General features: G+C 44.0%; 1 protein-coding gene across 10 annotated transcripts in view; it reads right to left on the bottom strand.

Annotated features, from left to right (window-relative positions):
- Window positions 1-20632, bottom strand: part of LTBP1 (latent transforming growth factor beta binding protein 1) — a 403430-nt gene that overhangs the window by 10227 nt on the left and 372571 nt on the right. For all 10 annotated transcript variants that reach the window (XM_059188603.1, XM_059188601.1, XM_059188606.1 and 7 more), the window contains one exon: window positions 20086-20256. In XM_059188603.1, coding sequence (XP_059044586.1) covers window positions 20086-20256 — 171 coding nt within the window. The remainder of the gene's footprint in view (window positions 1-20085; window positions 20257-20632) is intronic.

Raw genomic sequence — 20632 nt, 5'->3', positions numbered from 1 at the left:
GCTAAACCTGGAAAAAAAACCCTTAACTCCCCCTGCCCCCAAATCCACAAAGAGAACACAAATGGTTGTCGCCTCCACTTCAAGTTCGAAAAAGAATTAAGGATTTCCCCGTGAGAGCAAGACTGCCGGAGTGTTTACAGGTTCCCAGAGCTGAGGTCATTTTCTTTCCTGACATTTTCTGTAGGTTTGTTGTATATCCGAAAGGGAGAGGGTTCAGTATCTTACACCCAAGCAACGCTTGTGGATCAAGAGCAGGTATTAAAAATAAATTCATGTTCTTATTTTGTAAAACTGAATCCGGAGGTGGCTGAGCACGGTCCTAGCTGACATCTGCCGGGTGGGGAGGCCCTGCTGAGCCTTGAGGGTCCTGAGCTGTTGAATGACATTGGGTCCTTCAGGGCTGCCTAGCCCTTAGGCCTGGGTCTTCCCCTAGATCATCCTTCCTCCTCCACGAAATGAGTGGGTCCCTCCCCTCCCAGACCTCACCAGCCGGCACTGCAGAAGAAAAGGGCCCACAGGGAAGTATGAAGGGGAGGTACAGCTGCCTGGGAAAGGGGGCACCTGACCCGAAATGAAGACGACGAGTAGGATCTACTTTGCCAGAAAAGGTATTTGGGATTTATTTGAAAGAGCTTGCCCGAAGGCGTCAAGAAAGCAAGCTGTACGCTGTGTTTGGGCACTACCACGCGGTTCCTAAGGTGGGCTTCTAACTGGACCCGGGCTGGTAAAGGGGAGGATGGGGGGGACCTCAGGGATGCACCGAATCTTCTTTCCCTGCCCTTTCTTCCTCATCCATGCATTTTTGGGATTCTAGAACTTACTGTCCTTTGCTGATTTACTTTCTCTTACACATTAAACATCTCACATTTCAAAACAGTCTTGGTCAGTTATCAGAACACGATTTCTGCATGAAACATACGCTCTTTCGTATCTGAGATGCGCTATGTTCCCATCATCACCAGGACATGCACTTTGAATTATTTTTCTGGAAGCACGGACGGGTCTACCCTAATCCATTTGTGCCGCCCTTCCTGTCGTGCACATCTGCTCTCGTTCTCGGCCAGGGTCAAGGGTGAAGTGAGCATTGGGGTGACGGGAGGAACATGGGCTCGTCTGGAGCCAGAAGCTGGGGCTCAAAACCTGACTGGACCACTTACTTTCCAGTTTAGCCATTCCGGGCAGGGCTCCGTTTCCGTATCTGTCACACAGGGGTAACAATTCTCATCTGTCTACCTCTGGGTTACTGATGTATGAAAATGAGATAGCATTACGGAACTATCCTGAATTTTGAATCACCAAGGAAATGGGGGTTCTAATTTATCTCAGAGGGAAGAATCGCTAAGTGCAAATAAAGAAGGATTTTCAAAGATAGTAAAAGAACAAGTTTCAGTGTCAGTAAAAGGTAAAAGCAGTCGTCAGCGGGCAAAGAAGTACATAGCAGGCGCCCCTGGGTGGCTCAGCGGGTTAAGCCTCTGCCTTCCGCCTAGGTCATGATCTCAGGGTCTTGGGATCAAGTCCTGCATCGGGCTCTTTGCTCAGCAGGGAGCCTGCTTCTCTCTCTCTTTCTGCCGAATAAATAAATAAAATCTTTAAAAAAAAAGTACATAGCAAAATATAGAGCAATAAAGCACGCTCTAGATGCTTTTAAATATTCTTTCAAAATTATTTGGAATTTTTTTTTTTAAAGATTTATTTATTTGACAGACAGAGGCCACAAGTAGGCAGAGAGGCAGGCAGAGACAGAGAGAGAGGGAAGCAGGCTCCCTGATGACCAGAGAGCCCGACTCGGGGCTCGATCCCAGGACCCTGGGATCATGACCTGAGCCGAAGGCAGAGACTTTAACCCACTGAGCCACCCAGGCACCCCTTATTTGGAATTTTTAAATACATGGAGGGAAACTCTTGCTCAGTCAACACAGGAAGATGTCTTCATGGACTTGATCTCAAACAACAGGGGACAGAATGATTTGCTCCCTTGACACACTGAATTACCTGTTCAGGCAGTGAGAGCAGAAATACAAGATTAGGGGCGCCTGGGTGGCTCAGTGGATTAAGCTGCTGCCTTCGGCTCAGGTCAGGATCTCAGTGTCCTGGGATCGAGCCCCGCATCGGGCTCTCTGCTCAGCAGGGAGCCTGCTTCCTCCTCTCTCTCTCTCTCTCTGCCTGCCTCTCTGCCTACTTGTGATCTCTCTCTCTCTCTCTCAAATAAAATAAATAAAATCATTAAAAAAAAAAAAAAAAGAAATACAAGATTAACGGACCTCAGAGAAGGGGACTGACATTCAGCAACTCTCATTATATGCCTGAATCCTTCAGCGAGGTCCTGAGTACACAGACTTATCTTCTTCAGGGGAGCGACTGGAGAATCACAGAATTTTCTGAGACTTCAGCAAGGCATCCCCTTCAGGAACTGAGCATGGGCATCATTTCTAGCACCTGTTGGGCCTCTGAGCACCCCAAAGCCACAACCAGAGCCCCTTCTAGCTTGGAGATGCATGTCCTTGCTGATCCCAAGGGCTGGGACATGGCTTCACTCCAGCTTGGGGACACAGTGAACTGTGGTGGGCGGAGGGTACAGAACCCAGGAAAGGCAGATCCCTGAACTATTTCTACAACTTCCCAGGAGAGCACACGAGACTTCCTCAGCTCTCCATTTCACCCAGCTCAGCGAGTGGGGATGAACACATACTGTGCCTTCTCTAAAACACCTTTTACTTAAACACATCAATGATGATTACGTGCCCCGTCGCCTGGGGATGGCTACAGAGAAAAGTTGGCTTAGCAAAGCTAATACTTGAGGCAAATGCCATTTCTGAGCCACCATACAATGTGTTCATCTGGGATCTAGCCCGATACGAATGTGAAATGAACAGGAAATGGAAATATTCACACCTCAAAGCCACCCCCCCTGCCGTGCATTCTTCACCCCAAGGACAAATGAGAAGGTCTTGCTCAAAGCTATGAAAGACACACATGGGACGGCCTGGGACACCGTCACAACCTCGTCTAAACAAGATCCAGGCCATCAATCACACTCCTTTCCCTGGCATGGAAGATTCCTATGACAGATGGTGCGGCTTTGATTTTAAATTGGAAAAAAAAAAAAGAAAAAGAAAAAAGAAAAAAGTTTAGAAATTACCCCCTGGAGCCACTGGGTCTGGGGCCTCTGCTGTCAGCAGCCCTGAGAAGCACTTTACTCTATCCTGGCAGGAAATCTCCTCTCCTGATGACAGGCCCATCTGCAGGGCTGGTCTGGACCGTCACACGCCACCATGCCACTCTGGCATGTGAGGAGGCTGGGAGGTGAAGCTTTAGTCCTGAGACAGATTAAAGCCAGCTGCTTTGAGAAATGAGGACGAGGCTGTGTTTCACTGTCTACACACCGAGGCTAAAAATTCAGGGCTCTGAAGTTTGAAGGGCGTTATTTTCAAATAAAGGAGGACCAAGGACTGATTCTCCTACAATAAGAACCGGTCATATTTTGCTCAAATTTCTCGAGTGGGTGTTTTTCTCAGAGTCTTCCACACGTATTACCGATCGATGATGGTGTTTGGAAAACCCAGACGCACAAGCAGGACACGAAGGGAGAGGAGAGAGGACAGGGACAATGGAATGAGCCTTTCCGCATGCGCAGTATAAACAGGCATTTGTGACTGAAATCAGCAAAAGCTCTGAGGTTAGAAACACAGTCGCCAATGACAGAAAATGCCAGCCAGCACTGACGACAGAGGACTGTGTGAGCATTCCACCGGCCATGTGACATCCTGAGGAGCTGGACACCTGTTTGGGGTGGGTGTGGGGGTCTCTAAGATTCTGCTCAGAAAAAAACTCTGACCCACAGAGCCTGGGGAAGAGGCTGTAACCCTGCTTCCCGGATATTAAAACCTGCTGAACTATGAGAGAAAACAGGGTATACTAATAAGGAAAAGGACCCGGAGTCAAAGGTCTTGGGTCCTAGTGTTGCTTTTCTGCTTTCTAGTTCCTCAGGCTGGACCTATTTTTTTGAGCTTCATCTGCTCAACAGGATTAGGGTACCTGCCCTTGCACTCTTAAAGGCAAGTCACTGTCTCATTCTGTGACTGACTCATTCACTCATTCCGCCAGACATGGAGAGTTATTATGGGCAGGGTGGGATATGGGAGAGAGGAAGGTCACAACGATGCTGTGATCAAGAGTGCATACACGGTGACACGTGCAACAGTTGATCGGGACCACAGAGAAGGTGATGACAGCAGCCAGCCAGGAAGGTTCACCTTGGAGGTGAGCATCTGTAGGGCGGAGGCCAGCGAGGTGAAGGGGAGGAGGAAGGTAACCCAGAGTCACAGGCATATGTTAACGGATAAGAAAGCTTAAGAGAGGGGCGCCTGGGTGGCTCAGTTGTGAGGTGTCTGCCTTCGGCTCAGTTCATGATCCCACCAGGGTCCTAGGATCAAGTCCTTCATCGGGCTCTCTGCTCAGCAGGGAGCCTGCTTCCCCCTCTCTCTCTGCCTGCCTCTCTGCCTACTTGTGATCTCTCTGTCAAATAAATATATACAATCTTAAAAAAAAAAAAAAAAGGCAAGCTTAAGAGAAACCAAAAAAGTACCATGTAAACACTGGCTACTCTAGATCCCTTCTTTAGGAACATGGGAGAAAAAGGAACGTGAGCTCTCAGGGATAATTAAGTTCCCCTGCGTGAGCTGCTGTGAGCTTTTGCACACATTTTTCATTCCATTTCAGAACACCCTATGAAATTATCACAGTTAACTCCTTTTATTTCTGATTTATCCTGTCACTCATCCTAGTTTAGGTGAGAGATTCAAATCAAACCTGGTCCATCTGCAAAACCAGGTTCTCTTCCGCAGCTGCCTTTCCAGAAACGCCGCAAAGAAAATTATTCAGTGCGCTCCCTAGACGGTAAGCCCCAGGTAAGTATGTAGTTCGGCAATAAGCATTTGTGACTGAAATTCCAGGGAGAGTAATAACCATGAACGCTGATGAGCTCAGCCCCACCAGGGTCAGCTCTATCATTAGCAGGATTTATGTTTATTGAATGTGCTCGATTTATTAGGTGAAAGAGATCAAATTGCTTAATGTTCAATTAAACTGTACTTGTCGAGGACAGGGAGGTAATGAAGTCTAAAGTCTTGGCAGGGTTTATGTTCTGCGGGACTCCCGTAAATGTTAATGCTCTAAGGAAAACTCATGGACCACAGACCAGCTGGGCTCCCCCACCCCAGCAGTCACCTAACGCTGCCCTTCCAAGTTCAGTCACTCTTTGCGTTTCCAACAGATTGCTGTTTATTTAGCCAGACTCTCCCGGAGAGACAGATTAGTTGGGTACGAATGCCAAAAAGTGGAGGCTCCCTCTGCTTTCTAAAACCTGGATCCAAAATTTATACACTTGTAATGGTATTAAATCATGCCACATACGAAAACCCTGAAATAATGATTGATCTCTTGTGAATTTCTTATTAAGGACGGCATGAAGAGTTTTCCCCATTTCTAAATACCCAGGGCTTTGGAAATAGAGCATTCAAGTCTTACATTCAGGCAATCACAGGGGATACGGGAATGAGGTAACCTCCAATGTTTGATAGGAGAAGACCGAACAGTACAATACACAGGCAAACAAGAGGGCAGTTTAATATGCTCGTTTTCTCAACTGATTTACCTCATATTTTCTTTTTTTTCTTTTAAATTATTTATTTGACAGGGGCGCCTGGGTGGCTCAGTGGGTTAAGCCTCTGCCTTCAGCTCAGGTCATGATCCCAGGGTCCTGGGATCGAGCCCCACGTTAGGGCTCTCTGCTCGGCGGGGAGCCTGCTTCCTCCTCTCTCTGTCTCTGCCTGCCTCTCCGTCTACTTGTGATCTCTCTCCTTCTGTCAAATAAATAAATAAAATCTTTTAAAAAAATAAATTATTTATTTGACAGACAGCGATCACAAGTAGGCAGAGGCAGGCAGAGAGAGAGAGAGTAAAGGAAACAGGCTCCCCGCTGAGCAGAGAGCCCAACGCGGGGCTCGATCCCAGGACCCTGGGATCATGACCTGAGCGGAAGGCAGAGGCTTTAACCCACTGAGCCACCCAGGCGCCCCCCCGCCCTCATATTTTCAACTGTAAGACATCTATACCATTTTATTTTCTTTTTTCCTGCTCTTTAAATATCATTCTGCAGGGGTGCCTGGGTGGCTCAGTGGGTTAAAGCTTCTGCCTTTGGCTTAGGTCATGATCTCAGGGTCCTGGGATAGAGCCCCACATCAGGCTCTCTGCTCAGCAGGGAGCCTGCTTCCCAGGCTTTCTCTGCCTGCCTCTCTGCCTACTTGTGATCTCTGTCTGTCAAATTACTAATCTTTAAAAAAAATATCACTCTGTAGTGACAATCTGAAAAGGCAACAAACAACAAAAATTAGTAAGTATTATGTATCAGGAATACACTGGGTCTTCTCTTTTTGCATTAACCAAGTAAGAATTACTTTAAAATAGGAGCTAAGTGTGTGCTTCAGAATAAGGGGGAGGTTGTACAATGCGGGGGATGTACTAAATGCCACTCAACTGTTCACTTGAAAATGGAAAATTCTATGGGGAACATGGGTGGCTCAGTCAGCTAAGCATCCAACTCTTCATGGGAGCTCAGGTCTTGATCTCTGGGTCGTGAGTTCAAGCCCCATGTTCAGATCTACACTGGGTGTGGAGTCTACTTTAAAATAAAGTAAACTGCAAATGCTTAATTTTCTTATGTGAATTTCACCTTAAAAAAAAAAGTCATGAGAAACAAAAATAATACTGGAGTTCAGCTAACCTTTTTATTTTTAACTGGTAAAATGAGGAAACTAATTGATCTCTGCGGTCCTTTCTAGTTTACATAGTCTATGATCCTGAATAGAAAATCTTTACTATTAGGCTGCAGAATCCAGGGAAGACAACTTGTCATGGAAACGTGTGGTTGTGATAGAATGTAAACACCACGAGATGCCGGTATCGAGTTCAGTGATGTTCACCTAGATGTTTCCAGAATGATGGACAATCATGGAATTTAATACACTGTAAGAAGTCAGTGTAACCTGTAAGGTTAGTCTCTCATTCACTTCTCTGCTGAGGAAATGGAAGGTCCAGAAAAATTTAATGATATTCCAAAGACCAAGTGAGGATAAATTCTCAAAATATAACATTTTCTTTTGCCAAAAACAAATTATTAAAATATAAGGGTAAAGGTGATTAGGTTTCAAAGTATAGTATTTTAATATTGCTAAAGTTTTGAAGCAAAGAAAGCTGTATTAATATTTGTTAAAAACTAGCTTGAGGGACGCCTGTGTGGCTCAGTCAGTTAAACATCTGCCTTTGGCTCAGGTCATGATCTCAGGCTCCTGGGATTGAGTACCACATTGGGCTCCCTGCTCAACGGGGAGCCTGCTTCTCCGTCTCCCTTCCTCGGCCCCGTCCCTGCATGTTTGGTTTTTCTCTCTTAAATAAAGTCTTAAAAAAAAAAAACTAGCTTAATATTCTGAAATACATATCTCAAGGTTATGAGATAAAGATGCACTGTTAAATCTGTTATAATTTGAAGGGCAAATTCTAGATAATTATAGAATATTAAAGTAATCCCAAACAGAACCAATATTATTATCCACTCAGTACAAAGTAAAACTGAGCTTTTTAAAGATGATTTTCCTATATATTGTCATTTACTTTAATCTGAAATGACTCTCTTTTACCTTCCCCTCTGAATCTATTCAGAATCAGAGAACATCTCAGTAGCTCTTGCTCCTGGCAGTGATTTCTTTAGCTACACTCTGTAGGTGCTCACAGATGACCATGTGAATGGCATCTTCTAGAGTAGAGCAGTGCACAACCAGCACAACCGTTCACAACAGCTCTGAAGGCCACTGAAACTTGAATCTCAGAAGGAAGCAGGAGGAAGGCATGCTGTGTCCTAAGCTCCCCAGTGAGCTAATCTTTTGAAACTTGCTTCTCTTTTAAGATACTGGCCACTGATATGGAACCAAAACAGTGCCCTCCCTAGCTTCTACTCCTTGAAGATCTGTGTCAGCACAAAGACAAGAGTGTGATTGCTTTCTAAGCACTTTCTCCATGCTTTTCTCCCAAACATCACAGGCCCAATCTGGGTGTTGCCTGAAGGGAGACCAGATAAACTTCCCCTTGGCCCTGCTCTGCCAGGATTGCCTATTCTGGCCAAGAGGTCAGAGGCACGGGTGGCCAGCAGCTCTGTTCTAAGCACAGCTGTCTCATAAGTTCAATTAAGAAAAGGTCAGAATAAGCACAATGTTATTTGAATTCAAAACCTCAAACATAAAATGCAGCTTTCAATAATTATGTGCAGTGGCTTTGCCACAGCCCCATTCACCACATTTCATTCTCCTCCGAGGACATTTCAACTCCTCTTATCACTGCAGAGGGGGGAAAAGAATCATCACAGCAGCAAAGTGTATTTAAAGTATGTGAAAGCAAAATTTCCACGCGGAGCAAATCACTGAACAGAAAATAACACTGAAAAGGTGTTTCTAGAAACTGAGTGCCTATTTGTAATCTCTCATTTCAAGGGAGAAAGCCCAAGTTGCTAAACATGGTATTTTTGAGAAAAATGAAAACGCTTGTTCATTAAAAATAGAAGTGTTGCTTTTCGTCAGCAGATGGCTTATGTGATGTGTACGTCTTAATTGTTCTGCTTTGGTTCTAAAGGAGAAAGATTCTAACAGGACATCACAATCAAATTGACTCTCTGTTCAGAGTATTTTATATAAGAATGGGGCCAAATATCTTCTTAGCCCTTCAAGGCAGCACAGCTTTTAAGAAAATAAGCACTGAATACAACGAACACCGCAAAGTCCAAGCTGTGTGCAAACTGAAGTTTCGGAAGTGCTCAGGACCCCAAATGGAAATCCTGTCATCAAATTCTGCTCACACCGAACTGTTCGGGAGCCCTTGAGACAATCGTTTTCCACCGGTTCTCAGAAGAGTTAATACTCTGCTTTGCAGTTTAGCAAGGTCTGCAGCTGGTGTTCCAGACCCATGCTGGCTCCCGAACCCCAGGGCACTAGGTTTGGGGACTATCTGGTTCCAGGACACACCTCCAGAGAGCTGTCTGCAGTACTACGGCAGGAGATGGAGTCCATTCTCCCCACCATTAGGGCTGGGTTGTCGCTGGCGTGTTTATTCGTTTGTTTTTTTTTTTTTTCTTTTTCCTTTTTAACTGTCCTTACTCCGAAAACACACCAGGTTTCCTTTTTTCATAAAAATGTTTTTATTTTATGTTATTTTTTTCGTAAAAAATGTTTTTAAACAGTGACTACAACGTATGATCTTAACCTGAATGTGACTGACTTGTCTGGTGCTTTCTCTTTGTCTGATGCACCTGCCCAAAGCAAGGTTGTTTTTAAAAATGCACTTTTTAGCTTCATTTCTAGTATTCTTCCTCTGAGGCACGGACCCTCCTCTTTGTAGCAGGCTTCTCTGTCACTCATCCCTGCGGACTCCTTCTCCCCCTCAAGTCCCCTCTCTCCTTCACAGTCTGACCTGCCCTCTGAGCAGTGGGGGTGGGGGGGTGGGGCCCTGCCTAAGCGCTAAGTATACTACCTCCTCCCCGCCCTTCCCCTGCATGCATGGCGGAGGGGAAAGAACTGAAAACTAAGGTCCTTCCGTGAGTGTGATTTCAGGGGGCAGTGCAGAAGGCCCACAAAATGCAAATATTTAACTTTTTCTCAATCCCACTCGTGATAGCTAATTTCATGTGCCAACCTGGCTGGGTCCTGGGGTGCCCTGATGTAGTTGGTCAAACATTGTTTCGGGCGTTTCTGTGAGGGTGTTTTTGGATGAGATCAACATTTAAGTTGGTGCGTCTAAATAAAGCAAATTGCCCTCCAAGACCTCACTCAGTCCTCAATGACTGAGTCACTGAGTCGTTGAAAAGAACAGAGAATGATATTCTGCGTGAGAGAAAATTCTCCAGCCCACAGCCCACTCCCTTGGGCTCTTCCTGCCTGAAGGCCTGTGACCTGGAGCCTGAGGTCCCCTCAAACGTCCCACATCGCCAGCCCACCCTGCAGATTTTGAATTTACCAGCTTCTATGTTTACGGGAACAATTTCCTTATAATAAATGAATGAATGAATCAACCAATCAAGAAATCCCTCTCTCTTTTATTGGGTCAGTTTTTCTGGAGAACTTTGACCCCCCCCAGCCTACCTTACAGGCACAAGGGAAGTTAATCATCAGTCTCAGCTGTCAGGGTGGTGGGGAATCTCCCCACAGGGTGAGCACATCCCTTGAGAAGCAGGTATCTGATTCTTACAGGGAGTCACGTGCAGACGGAGAAAAACTTTTCCTAACTTTATCTGCCCTATTATTCTCTTCAGAGCCCCTGTACTAAAGGATACTGATTATAAAAATAATAGATGAGAAACCCCGCTCACATGGAAGGAATGAAATGTGCCCAGCATATCACACACGGACCCTCAGACTCCCATGGGACTATACACACCCCACGTGCTGGTCCTAATTCTCTAATGACGGACAATCACAGACATGAATCTTTCTATCCAGTGACTTCAGCTGGCCTGAGGTGGAAATTCTGCTAGTAATGATGTACATTAAGTCTAGAATAGGAATACTCTTCTGTTAAGGTTTGAGAATGAGGTTTTTGTTATTTTGTATATTTATAATGTTTTGGAGAACCATGTAATAGAGAATCAGACAGAGAGACCTTAAGATTTTAATCTGAAATAAAGCTGACTTTAGATTAGGGTTTGTGCTGAATGAGAATTGAGAGAACTTGATTATGTTGGTAAACAGGATTTAAACTTATTAAAAATTAAAGTTGTCATTTTAAGTTTCATTTATTAGATTTATAAAAGCTGCTTAAGAAGAAAACGCTTATTAGGATTGTGGGCTGACCTCTCCAGTATATATCAAGTGCTGGAGAGAAAATCAAATAGATAAAACTTATAAACGGAGACCAAAGTGTTAAGAGAGTTAACACAATTTCGATATAGAAGTCACTCTAAAGGAAAGTTTTATTTCTTCCTTGATTTATTTGAAGGTTCATCAGAAAATAAAGTTTGATCTTATTATAAACATAATGGACTTATAAGGAGCAGGGCAAAATGTATAAATTCTCAGGAAAATCTAGGTTCTAACATTATTTTGCTTTTTTACTAAAAAAAAAAAAATGGATACACTGAACACACTGAATGTTCCTTTAAAAGCCAACATTAAATGATCCTTTCCAGCCATAAAGCCGGCCTTAGCTTACATATTCGTAGCTTTGGAGACTGGAAGGGCATGAAAGGAGCAGCGTCTCTTGGGATTCACCGAGTCCTTTGACTCTGTGAGTCCCCAAACACTCTTCCAATTTTTCATTGTCTTTAATTCTTGCCTCCTTTCAAAGAAGACTTCTAGCACCGAATAAAAGGTAGCAGTGGGGAGAAGCATTAGCTCAACTCATTTCCTGGAACAAGCTCTGATTTGCTAACATCTCCAGAGCATTTCCTGTGATCCAAGCATCTCCCGTACATTCATCACATTTAACCCTCGGATGACCTATTGTTGCCGCTGCCTTTTGACAAGCAAGAAAGCTGATGTAATGATTACATCACAAAGCTGTGTGTGCCTAATCTGCTACTAAATTTTATTCTGCAACAGAGGAAGTAAATACATCTTTTCCGTAAGAAACATAAATTGCTCACTTGCCATGCCATATAGTATCCCATTCAACCTAGTTCCACGGATACCATGGATTATGTCCCCGGGAACGGGACCACTTACTGCTCGACGTATCTACGGCAGACATTATGTGCGCAGGTTTAGTAGCCAGAATTTAGGAGGCCTTTTATATCTTTCCAGCGCGACTTCAATGCTCCACTATAATTTATTAACAGCTACACTTCCTTTAATCATCATACTCAGGATCTCTGATCAAAAATGATCAATGCTTTTGTACTCAGAGAGTATTAATTACCATATCCCCTCACAAGAGTTCTCCACTTTGGATAAAGGAAACTAAAGTAACTTGTCCAGGGCAGCCGACTGAAGCACTGCCAGAAAGGGAATGAGATCCCTGGGCTGCCTCAGCTGAAGGCAGTGACCACTCACTGTGCCTCGGTTGGAGGATGTTCCGAAGTTATTATTAACATTCTTTGGAAACATGTTTCTTGGAAAAGGCTTTAAGCCATGACTGCTAAAAGGACCTTTGGAACCACTGCCCAGTTATGATATTTTTTCAAGTTCAGTCCATGATTCAAATCCCTGCCTTCCTTCACACCTCCAAAGGTATTATGAAACTTCTTACACAGAGATATTTGGGAATATGTAAGAGCCGGACATGGATATGGAAGAAATCACCAGTTCAGTTGTTCAGAATCAGATTCCAAAGTCTTTCCCTTTTGCAAAACCGTATGAAAAAATTGGGGGTAGGTTAGCTATCAGGAAGTGTTAAAAAAATTGGTGTTGCAGCAAATAGAGAATTTATTAAATAAGGGTATCATGTACACATTAGCATGAGACAACATTTAGGAAAAAGCTCTTCTAATTTAGTAAGATAATTGTATAGTATGTTAGATTTACACAATTAAAATTATACTTCATGTAAAAGGCAAACTGTACACCTGTTCCCAAATTTGTTGGCTAGTGCAACCAGGTGTGTAATAAATAATGAAACGAAGGAAGGAATATGTAAGTAATTTAACTAAAACTGAAAACAGGTAAACTATAAATAATTTAAGATGGCTTTTCAACCACAGTTTTTATTCCTAATTGTAACTTGCATATAATAGTTTAAAAATTCCCTAATGACAGAATTGATTTCAAATTTTTCTTATACTGTAATGATTACATTTCCCCCACTCCCAGCACTCAAGTAGAAGCATGATTTGTATCTCCAGAACTAGAATTTCTGCACCAAATGTATCTCTACATTTCTATCTCCCAACTGTTCTCTCAGCAAAACTGAGAGGACCATTCCTCTCATTTTGATTAATATTAGTATTTTACAAAAATTGTTTTAACATTTTCCCATCTCTTTTGCAGCACTAGTTTCCTTAGAGGCTTATTTATTTATTTATTTTTAAACTACTCTCACCTTTCCAGACCTGACGTTAAGAATACTTCAGAGGGTCCAACACCTGTAGTGCAGTACACCATACTACCCATAGGTGGCACTCTCCAAACACGCTGAAGGGTCCCATCAAATTTCTTCAGTTTTAGGTCAGGACTTTAAGTCTTTATCTTCAATTTACTTACGATACGTCTAATTATTTTGGTAATTTATTTAACAGAAGCCTAATTTTAATGAGATAGCTATAGACACTGGGACCCCTGGGCATTTTTTTAATTATTATTATTATTTTTTATTTATTTGACCACAGAGATCACAAGCAGGCAGAGGCAAGCATAGAGAGAGGGAAGCAGGCTCCCTGCTGAGCAGAGAGCCTGATGTGGGGCTCAATCCCAGGACCCTGGGACCATGACCCGAGCTGAAAGCAGAGGCTTTAACCCACTGAACCACCCAGGTGCCCCTATTATTATTTTTAAGATTTATTTGAGAGCGAGAGAGCATGTGCATGTGCACATGCAAACACTTTAGCCTGAGCAGGGGAGGACCTGAGGAAGAGAATTCTCAATTCTCAATTCCCCACTGAGCATGGAGGGGGCCTCCTCCCCTTTCCCATGGTTCTTGATCCCAGGGCCCTGAGATCATGACCTGAGCTAAAAAAAAAAACAACAAAAAAAAGAGTCAGACGCTTAATGACTGAGCCACTCAAGCACTGCAGCCCTGGGTATTTTAGATTCCAGTATTCAAGTGTGTCTAATTTTCTTTTACATGTGGGTTAATGGGTTTTTATTTCCATGTGATAACAGCATCCCATATATCTTGCAATTCATAGGTACATTTTCCAGAAAATTTAAGTTTATGCTTTTATGAACAGCAATAAAAATATTAAAAATTCATTTTAGATAAATGCAGGGCATCACCACGTTTTACTTACCAAGAATTACTGCCTTGCTTTAGTCCCTTAATTTGTAAAATATATATTGTTATTACTCGCAGCAGTGTGCTAGACGGACGCAGAGCTGATGACTCTGACACCGGCTCTCATTTGGCTAACCCTTATCCCCTGGCTCTGAAGCTGTAGTTTCTCCAGGTCCTATTAATGATGTGGGTAAAACAGTTTGTTTTCCCTGACTTGGTTTTCCAAACAGTGTTTTTTTCTCCCAGAGTCCGGAATGAGACATCATGATAAAGAAGTCAAACTTGTGGGTCCTCCCAAAGCAGGTCAGGCCCCCTCTCCTCAAACATTTTAAAAGCAGGCAGCGCCCAAAGGTATGGAGAGGGAAAGGAGAAGAAGAGGCAGGAGTGGGAGTGAGGGGAGAGAGGCCTCCAGACTAGGACGGGAAGGCTGAAGGCACATGATGCCGTCCACAGACGACGCGCTTTCCCACCGGCAGGGTCGCCCTCAGTCATCCGGAACCTCAGCTAATGCCCGGTGTCTGGCCTCCATCTAGCAGAGGATGAAGACGGGAACCTAAGTGGCCCCAGGAACATACTGAATTATATGACTCTGCAATTCTCCTCATGTAAAGTTGCCTGGACACAATGTGTACCCCTCCACGCCTTTCCCCGGCATGTGGTACCAATCCTCAAGATGCCATCGAACTTCAGAGAACACCACTGAACCAACCCCTCCCTACCCTCTCCAACGACCAGTATTCTCAGACGGAGCTGCTGCCTTAGCAAGAATTAGTGCCCGTGACCTGTTGGACCAGAAGTGTGAAAGCCTGCTCCAGAGCCAAGGCTTTACTTGACACCGCACTTTAATGCTTGAGGCTGATGACAAGCTGCGATTTATTCCTCAAGCTCCCCGGCACTGTTTCCATCAGTAACTAATTGTTCCCCGAAGCAGTGCTGAGCTCCTAGGGAAACTGGACGGTTCAGTGCCCGAGAGGCTGGGATGAATCCAGTGCTTATACTAACACACAGACGATGTGGTCCTTTTCGACTCTCAGGATATCCATGAACAACATATTTAAAAGATTCAGTGACAGAAATGATGAGGAAATGTGTTTGAAAATCACACATTCTTTGTTTCCTCGCTGGAAAATTGGTAACAGCTTTAAAGTTGGTTTTTAACAAAATTAAGGCAGATGCTCTTAGATGTCTTTCGAACATCTTGCGTGCTGGTCTGAGGACCAGCGGAATCTGCGTCATCTTGGGACGTGCTAGAAATGCTGAGCCCTGCTCACCTCTTTGCACCCAAAAACCATAATGTGGTTTTTGATAAGATTTCCAGGTACATGTCATTGGCAAGCCCACTGATATTTATGAAGCAGCTGTCTCGAAAAGCAAGTCTTCTATGAGGAAAATTACTTCTGCATTTGTCTGTCCTTCATTCATGCCCAGATGCTCTTAGGTAACTGTATATTTTATAAGACCCTCTGATTTCAGGTACATTTGAAAAAGGCATCTGACCTGAGTCACTCAGCAGTAAGCAGCAACAGCTGCTACTATCTTCCGGCTTGTCAAAGACTCCTCTAGGTGTTCCTGTATTAACTTACTCAATTCTTAAAACAGTGCTGAGGCAGGTGAAATTATTTTCACTTTAGGAAACAGAGGCACAGAGTGACCAGGTAACAAGGTTCTGTAGATAAGTTGCACAAGCAGGAGTCCAAGGCAGCGCCTGTGCTGACCGCTGTGCCCTGGCTCCCCTCAGGGACTCTATTCCAGCAGCAACGGCCAGCAGGAGATGGTCTGCTGTAGGTGCAGCCGGAACGTCAGGGGCTAACGCAGGCAGTGCAGGCTGGTCGGGGGACCGCTGGGAAACCTCTTTAATTTCGCTGTGGACCTTCTCTGTGGATTCAGAATGAATGACTCCTAAGTGGGGCCTAACACCATAATCGTAGGGATGTAACAGAAATACTCCTTGCTTAACTTACTTACTTAACTTAACTTGCTTAACTTAACTCCCTGCTTAACTTACTCCTATCCTCCAACTAAACCGTTTAGAACAACAGTTTTCAGTATGTGTTCTCTGGAACCCTGGGGTCCTTCACAGATACCTCAAGAGCCCAATAGCTATTCTCCCAGCCAGTTCCCCCAGCATCTTTGAGGTTAATGAATTTACATACTTCAGCTTATTCAGTGGACAAAAAATTACCAGTGTTTAAACAATAAAAGATTGAAAACCACTGACTTTGAGGATTTGGTGGACTATAGGCTAGAGATTCTTTCTGGAGAATTTATCCTAAGTACTGTACTATACATATATAAATTAAGAGTGTGGCAAGGCTAGTTATTATAATTATATAATGCTATTATAATTAGCAATGCTTAATTATTTTTAAAATTTGCCAATGGGTACCATTCTTTTCCTGATACCCCATACCCTCCTAAAAATGTTATACAGTATGTATTTGTTCACACATATTCGTTCAAATTTACATTTAAAATGTGTTTAGTCTTCCATAAGAGACTCTTAATCTCAGAAAACAAACTGAGGGTTGCCGGGGTGGGGGGGTAGGGAGAGGGTGGTTGGGGTTATGGACACTGGGGAGGGTATGTGCTATGGTGAGTGCTGTGAAGTGTAAACCTGGTGATTCACAGACCTGTACCCCTGGGGCTAACAATATATTATTATTATATGTTACATACATATATATTATATATAATATATATTATATATAATATAATATATGTTATATATTATATGTTAATAAAAATTTTAAAAAAGTGTTTAGCCTTAGTTAAAAATAACTGATACAATATTCTAAGATTAATTCCTGACAACAACATACTTGACTATTCTTCCAAAAGCTATGTCAATTAAATTTGATTTTCAAAGGCACGGCTTGTCAGATTTATATATGTAGTAACTAGTTAATATCACAGGAGCAGAACAGGGACAGAAGAAAATGGAAATATGTGCAGAATCTCCTTAAAGGAGTTTGCAGAAAGACAAGCATACGTACCATAACCCAAATGTTGGGCTTGTGAATGGAATATGCACAAAGCTCTTCCAAATTAATAAGAAAAAGACACCAAGTCCAATGGAAAAAAAAATGGGCAAAGGATGTGATAAACAGTTCACTGACAAAGAAATGCCCATCATTTGAACATGAAAGACGGGAAAAACATGAAAAAGATGATCTAATTCCCTAGAAATAAGTGAGATGCATGTAAGATACTCTTGTCACCCATCTGATAAAAACGGTTCTCAAGCGGCACCTGGGTGGCTCAGTGGGTTAAGCCTCTGCCTTTGGCTCAGGTCATGATCTCAGGGTCCTGGAACTGAGCCCCGCATTGGGCTCTCTGCTCAGTGGGGAGCCTGCTTCCCCCCTCTCTCTCTCTGTCTGCCTCTCTGCCTACTTACGATCTCTCTCTCTGTCAAGTAAATAAATAATGTCTTTATTTAAAAACAACAACAACAACACCAAAACAGTTCTCAAGCCTGCAAATACCCAGTGGAAGAAGGGTGTGAGGAAAGCATCATTTCACATGCTGCCAAGGTGAGCGCTAATTTGCACAATAAGTTCAGAGTAATACAGTAAATTTAAAGTGCACATACTTCCCGACCCAGCATTTTCATTTGCAGGAATTTTCTCCCGCAGGTATATATAAGACGCACACACGAAGGTTCCCTGCAGCTGGATTTATAAGAGGAAAATCGAGATCGCGGCAAGGGGTGAGAGGGACAAACGACCCAAATGTCCGGGGCGGGAGGTGACTTGAAAGAAAACCTCGCCCACCCATACAACAATCTGTGTAGCCGTGTAAGAGCTACCATCTTTCAGCGGTTCTCAGATACCGCAGAGGGTAACAAGCATTGTGAGAGAGCAGACGTTAAAACGTGGGGAAAAAAATAAAAGGCTCGTGGCCATTGTTTGATGCTGTCATTCGTACGATACCCCCAATTTCAGAGATGCTGAAGAGTAAAACAGAAAAACAAAGCGTGTGTTATGGATGATACGGAATTCAGTTTTAAATAATGCTCTTAAACACACAGGCGCCTGAGTGGCTCAGTCGGTCAAGCGTCTGACTTGTGGTTTTGGCTCAGGTCATGATCTCAGAGTCATGGTCTCATAGGGTGGCGAGCTGTCTTCAAGCCCTGCTCAGTAGGGAGTCTGCTCAAAGCTTCTCTCCCTCTGTTTGTGCTTGCTCGCTTTCTCTCTCTCAAATAAATCTTTAAAAGATACGAATATAAATGCAGCTGTATAACAATAATTAATGTGAAGGATAAAAGGTTTCGATAATAAAAAAACACAACTGTTAAGAATGAATATCGTTAAGGAGGAGCAGAGTTCCGTTGTGGTGCAGTAGGTGGAGAGGGACGGAACATCTTCGATTATTTCTTCAAGAGGGGTATATGCTATTTTTGAAAAAAAATTAAACAGCAAAAACCACTGGCTAAGTAAAATGATCTGAGGTATCAGCACCGTGAGATGTCTCAAGCCTCTTACAGTTGTCACTTTCCTCTCCGTGGGCATCTGCCTCCGGGAGGGGAGGCCACAGTGATGCTAACAATTACAGCCTTCCCTGTGTGCCTGCCCTGCTGGCACCTTCCCCACCCTCAACAACCCACCAAGGGAGACACGGGCACTGCTGTTTCACAAATGAGCTGCGCTGGGTGAGGTTGTTTTTCTCAATGGGCCGTTCTGGATCCCCCCAACCGAGACTTTCTGGCCCTAGAACCCATTCTCTTTCTTACCTTTTTTTTTTTTTTTTAATTAAAGATTTTATTTATTTATTTGAGAGAGAGAGAGAGAGAGCACAAGTAGTCAGAGAGGCAGGCCGAGGGAAAGGGAGAAGCAGGCTCTCTGCTGAGCAGGGAGCCCAATGCGGGGCCTGATCCCAGGACCCTGAGATTATGACCTGAGCTGAAGGCAGATGCTTAACCAACTAAGCCACCCAGGCGCCCCTACCCATCCTCTTTCTAGTCCTGGGCTACTATCACCATCGATTTCTTTCTTTCTTCTTCTTCTTCTTTTTTTTTTTTTAATTTATTTGTCAGAGAGAGAGAGAGAGCGTGAACACAGGCAGACAGAATGGCAGGCAGAGGGAGAAGCAGACTCCCTGACGAGCAAGGAGCCCGATGTGGGACTCGATCCCAAGATGCTGGGATCATGACCTGAGCCGAAGGCAGTGGCTTAACCAACTGAGCCACCCAGGCGTCCCTCACCATCGATTTCTTTACGTCTTCTCTCTTTATCCTTTGCAAGTCCTTTCTTTTTATGGCATTTCAAATCATTTTCTTTTTGATGCTACATGGGTTTTAGGTTATTGCCAATTTGAAAAGCTACAAAATAGCTCAAAAGTTGAATGTTTTCATGACACACTCCTTCGCTTTATACCCACACACACATTGTCTTTCCAGCTGTAACAAATGGATTTCATAGCTAACGACAAAATGATACAGCAACACTCTCACGGACTTTCCTCTAAAGAGCAGGAAGTGGCTGCAGGGGTAAGGAGAGAAGCATGCAGTCAGTCGGCGCACAAGCCCGCAGTCACCAGACCACCCAGAGTCAGAACCGCCGGGTCCTTCCCCAGCGCAAGGAGAGGGGATAAACCCGGAGCCTAGCTATTGCATTTTCCATCTGGCCAAAGGTTTATCCTCCAATCTAACCCTGGAAATCAAAGGACCTTGGTCCAAATACATTTTCACTTACTTTCTTCTCTCTGCCTTTGTTGTTCTACCCCCTTTTTTGGTCCCTCTCACCAAGAGGCTGACATAAAAACCGGGACTTTGCCCTACAAAGACTGTCTACAGTCTTTAACACTTTTTTGCTCTGAGGAGACACTGTTGGAAATGAGACAGACTGCAGGAAGAAAAGGAAGTGTCAGGAAATATAAATTCCCAAGATGGATGTCACCAACTGCTAAGTTGCGTGATGTTTCTTTGGGTCATGTGTCATTCTTCAGTGAAAGAGAATGGGTTTCAAAAATTCATGGCGGGGTCTGGACTGGAGCACACACCCCTCACCACGCCTCCGATGAAAGTAAGGAATCGGGAGCGAAACTGAAGATAGAGAAGGGAAAGGATGGCCAGGCTCCAAAGGAGGGGAGAGGAACTCCAGCAGAAGGAGCTGCCGCAGGGCTCACCTGAATCCTTCATGGGGCAGAGCGCGCACTGCATACCCCAGGCCTCGCCATACAAGCAGCAGCACTCCGTGTAAGTCGTCTGCTTGCCAACGAGGGGCCGGCTACACACATACTCCTCGCTCAGATGTTCCCAGCACAGGTCCTGGTAGACATCGGTTTCTTCTATTTGTTCTGAAAGGGAAAACATGGTTCCATGACAATCGTACTGTTATTCCTCTTTCATAAACATTGTGGTGGAAGCCAGTGAGTCTCAAAGTTTCCATCTCTGTTTCTGAGAGTGACTTCCAAGTACAAGTCTGAAGCCAGTCTGGTCTTTCCATGGATCGAACCTCTGTCATCTCCCACCGGGTGTCATTCCATCTGCTGAAATTCAACCTGCCCATCATGTTCCAATTAAACCCCTCCCTCTGCCGCTTCCCATCATTATAGAAAGCACTGCACTGTCTTCCTTCTACACTCCATAATCCTAAAGCACTTCTGATTTTCCAATCTTTCCTTTTTTTTTTTTTTACACCCACGCTTCTGTCAGATCCTACCAATTCTTTCT

This window comes from Mustela lutreola, chromosome 9 (assembly GCF_030435805.1).
Source record: "Mustela lutreola isolate mMusLut2 chromosome 9, mMusLut2.pri, whole genome shotgun sequence".
Classification (NCBI taxonomy): Eukaryota; Metazoa; Chordata; class Mammalia; order Carnivora; family Mustelidae; genus Mustela; species Mustela lutreola.
Note: the sequence above shows the minus strand (reverse complement) of the source record. Positions and strands in the feature narration are given on the sequence as shown.